Genomic DNA, 4174 nt, shown 5'->3' with positions numbered 1-4174 from the left:
TTACAGAGTTCCAACTGTGGTATTTAACTTCACTGTGCATTCTGTCATAATTTACCTCCTTCAAAATACTACCAAAATGTCCGTAAATGGTTAAAAACTACAAGTATTGTGATTTTTTACAACAGTTTACTTCCCACAGTGAAGCACCAGTGCTGCCCATGGTCTGTTGTTACTCAACAATTTGCGGAGAATTGCGGGGCACATAACAATTGGCTGGAAGAGCCTCGGTTATGTAAATGGATGCCAAGGCACTTAGTCCAAATTTGCACCTGTAAGCAATAAGCTTACATAAGTGTAGAGAACCGTATATAAGCTAGAACCTTAGTAGATAGGAAAAGCAGAGATCTTGTATTTTACACCCCTAGTGTAATATCGAGTTCGACTTTGGTTCAGTGACTTTCGATCACCCTAAGATTTCGTGAGTCCCTTAACCACCTGAACTCAATCGCCAGCCTCTGCCAACATTAAGGTCCCTCACATTTTTTCGCTACCTACACACTCTTGATCTACACTGATCTAAACCAATCTAACCCTCACTTCCAAATTTCCAGCTTAAGGCTGGCCACCTTAAGCTTCACCTCCTCTAACGACTTAGTTGCAACTAGATGATGAGACTTAGGAGTGGTCACGGCTACGTGCCTTTGGTAAGCCGATGTGGCCAATCTCTCTCAGTCGATACATTGGCGCCCGAAACAATTACTAATGAATTTTCCGTGCACAACAGGAGCCTGTTGGCAGAAGCTGCCGAGCTCTCTCCCGAGATACAGAACGAACAGGACATGCTAGCAGCGACACTAGAAGTCAAGCTAGGTGTCAGGGAAGCCGATGAGAACTATGGATACGAGATAGATCCGGTAAGTGGCTTCCCAAGCTTGAAGAGCACAGAACTTGCAGCTCCAGGGATTAGCCCCATCGTGAAGAGTGCAGAACCTGCAGCTCCGGGGATCAGCCCTGTCATTGAGAGTGCAGATCTTGCAGCTCCGGGGATTAGCCCCATTAATACCTGCAGCATGAATAACCGCAGCACAGATGCCCGCAGCGCGATAAGTACCAGCAGCGCGGATGGAACATCTAGTGACAGATCGTCCGAAGACTGCCTCTCAGACAAAGAGGAAGACATGTCTATAGTGTCAGGGACTCGTCCAGGGTCAAGGGGCAGTGTAGCATCCGGGGCTGAGAGCCTGGCAGGGGGCGGATCAGGCATGCATACTGACAGGCCCAATGCAGGACAATGGTCCCTGGCCACTTAGACTGAAGTGGAAAGTTGTTATTGTCATTAAAGGAGGAATATTGTACTACTTACCTGAAGTGGAAAGTTGAGAAGAAGGCTACTTCTTTGGTTCCCACTTCAGGTTTGTTTATATACATGCAGCTTAGATCACATGATGGGTGCCACGTCACCCTCGCACACAGCCATCACCACCCGGGTGTCTCCATGGGAGATCCCGAGGGCATCCGGTGCAGGTGCGCATACTGGGCACAGCAGGAAGTCGCCCGAGGTGCCTGGGCTGGGTACATGGTGGGCATGCTGCAGATGGGTCAATGGTACATTGATACAAAGAAGGTCGTCCATGTAGAATAAAGAGAGAATAAAGAAGAAGTAGGATAGGGAGAAAGTGAGGAAGGAAGAATAAGGAGGGAAGAAGGGAAAGGGGAGGAGGTAGGGAAGGGTGGACAGCGGGGTACCGGGTCAGGTTGGGCCGGGTGGAGCCGGGTCAGGCGGGTGTGCCCTGACATATAGTCAACAAAGATAATTTTTATCTAACAGGACAAGAGAACCCAGAACGTTCCTTCACCCCCGTATCCCTCCAGAACCCCCTGACCCATATGCATGATTCAGTGAGAAATCTTTCTCATTGTCAGATATCTTAGCCATGCTGGACGATGCTCTCAATAAGATCCTTCGCTTCAGAGACCTAGTGGTGAAGCACGAATCCGAATCGTATGCTCCAGAATTATGGACAGATACCTGATCTGACGCTGAAACCGCTTGAATATACTCAGCTACTGGCACTCAGATGGCTCCAGCATCCACATCTACTGAAAAAGGCAAAGGACACGAGGTACTTTTGCCCACACCACCAACACCACACCAACCGAAGGTCATTGATAAAGGCAGTGAGAACAATGATTCAGATGAGTTAACAACTCAAGCTCGCAAGTTATTTGACAGACACATGGACTCCGAGATGGTCCTTAATGGATTGGCATCAAACAGACTAACAAGGCACAAGGCATCGAAACGTGAGTCGACGACGCCCAAGAGAGACAAACCTGTTAAGGAACCAGTGGTACAGAACCACACGATGTTGAGAGTGCCCAAAGCCTCAACATTCATCCCTCCTTCCTCATTTTTAGCCAAACACCTAACCCTGTCGGACCCCTCTGATGATGATGGCAACAGTAGTTCTTCATCAAGTTCATCAATAAGGACTAGTACCATACACACAGACGACTCCGAGTTGTTAAAACTAGGGAAACTGAACAGGTTGAGTCTGAAGAACGACACAAGCCTACTTATGAAATTGCTCAAGAAAGGAAAGCAATCTAGCCCACATGTCAAGGTCAAGGGACCTGAACCATATAGCGGTGAGGCCAATTATGACAAGTTTGAAGTCTGGTTCGCCGGCATGAAGACCTACTTTGAATTAAACAAGGTCCACAGACGGGACGAAGTCAAACACCTCCAACATATGTTAAGTGGCAAGGCCGCTACCTGGTATGTGTCCACGATTGCGTTGGAACCACAGGGCTGGACACTCACCACAGCTGTGAAAGCCCTCTTTGATGAGTGCTTTCCACCAGAATTCCACCAGATCCAATGTGATTGCTTTGAGCAATGGTCCCAATGTAACTCAACAGTCCAAGAGTACATTCAGGAAATGGGTTGTATTCGGAAAAGGATAAATGACATTATGGATCGACAATTCGTACAACGTATATTCAACAGATTAGATCAGTATTACCGTGTAAAGTTATTGGATTATGGCTTTAGCCTGGACATTGGCATGATAGAAGAACTTAAGGTTATAGCCATGAATGCCGAATGGGCAAAGAAGATGATGAAGTACGAGGAAAGTCGTAAGAGAAACCAAAATTGCCCAAGTGTGTGTGTGTAATTCTCGATATTTTACTTCCCATAGAGGCTGCCCGTTAGGGCGCCAAGGGGAAGGGGCGAGGCCCAAGGCATATTATCATACATGTTTCTATACTCAAGTTCCACATGATTCTAAGCTCCCAGATAACACCAACATCGTTTGCCAATGCCCGGATTCGCGACTGAACAATCCAAATTCTTCTGAATTGTGACAGTGGTAGACCGTATCACATGAGCCTATTATGCTGCGAGTGATTCCCTATAGAACATCTGGGTCCATGCCAATTGAACTCCTAACTCCTGGCCAGTTGTGCCCATGAGAGGCCCCTTTCGGGTAGTGAATAGAAGACTTAGTCATATGATATGAACCTTTTCTATACTCAATGTAATCGGTAGTGGAGAAGTTGGTGATCAAGTGATCATGAGACCGGCTCCTCGGCTTGTTGGCCCGACGCATAAACACGTGCCTCTTGAGACTTTGGAGAACCGCGACCTCCCAACAGGTGAGTCGAACCAACATCCTCTCAATCGGCAAACGCCAGCGAGAGAGTAGGTTGGCGGGTGTTACCACTACACCACCACTCCTCCCCAAAATTGCCCAAGTGAATGCGAAAGAGATAAGTATTCATCCGAGAATCAGAAGAACCAGACCAAGGAAGGTAAACGGTCCGAAAAGGATGACAGAGCCACAAGACAGAACGACGACAAGAAAGAAAGAGAAAGCAAGAAGAAGTCTGGAGGGTGCAGATGCAAGTTGTCGCGGACCAGGCTATCCAAAGAAGAAAGCGAGGAGCTGAGAGCCAAAGGCCTGTGCTTCAACTGCAAACAGGCAGGTCACCTAGCGAAGGACTGTCCTGTGACTGAAGGAAACCCGAGTGTGAGCGTAAACACTGTAAATGTGCAGAGCCTAGAAAGTATGATAGAAATAGAATCACTTACCGGACCGCTACACACGATGAGCACATCCACTGATAGTGTGAAATATGTCCCAGTTAACGCAGCCAAGCCCAAAGGACCTAAGCTCCAAATGGAGGGCGCCTGATTGTCAGACGGTCTTGAACGTACCACCGCAACCCC

The 4174-nt window shown here is 47.7% G+C and overlaps 2 protein-coding genes across 2 annotated transcripts; both read right to left on the bottom strand.

Annotated features, from left to right (window-relative positions):
- Window positions 1-832: 832 nt before the first annotated feature.
- EI90DRAFT_3122325 (uncharacterized protein) lies at window positions 833-1204 on the bottom strand (the record flags this gene model as incomplete). Its single annotated transcript, XM_039063489.1, has 1 exon — window positions 833-1204. The coding sequence occupies one exon, from the start codon at window positions 1202-1204 to the stop codon at window positions 833-835; it is 372 nt and encodes a 123-aa protein (XP_038917413.1).
- Window positions 1205-3115: 1911 nt separating this feature from the next.
- EI90DRAFT_648856 (uncharacterized protein) lies at window positions 3116-3687 on the bottom strand. Its single transcript, XM_039067908.1, has 2 exons — window positions 3448-3687; window positions 3116-3229 (listed from the first exon to the last, which is right to left on the bottom strand). Exons 1-2 carry the CDS (start codon window positions 3615-3617, stop codon window positions 3154-3156), a joined length of 246 nt encoding a protein of 81 aa, XP_038917412.1. The 5' UTR covers window positions 3618-3687; the 3' UTR covers window positions 3116-3153.
- Between the last annotated feature and the right edge of the window lie 487 nt (window positions 3688-4174).

The sequence above is a fragment of the Cantharellus anzutake genome (genome assembly GCF_015039405.1).
Source record: "Cantharellus anzutake strain C23 chromosome Unknown EI90scaffold_18, whole genome shotgun sequence".
NCBI lineage: Eukaryota > Fungi > Basidiomycota > Agaricomycetes > Cantharellales > Hydnaceae > Cantharellus > Cantharellus anzutake.
The sequence above is the reverse complement of the archived record's forward strand: the minus strand, read 5'-3'. Positions and strand labels throughout refer to the sequence as shown.

Bases quoted from the DNA above. Each gene is read 5' to 3' on its own strand.
- EI90DRAFT_648856 (XM_039067908.1), bottom strand. From the start codon at position 3,617: ATGTTGGTTCGACTCACCTGTTGGGAGGTCGCGGTTCTCCAAAGTCTC. The intron at 3,230-3,447 runs GTCTTCTATTCA...CTGGGAGCTTAG, and splicing joins GGTTCATATCATATGACTAA to AATCATGTGGAACTTGAGTA.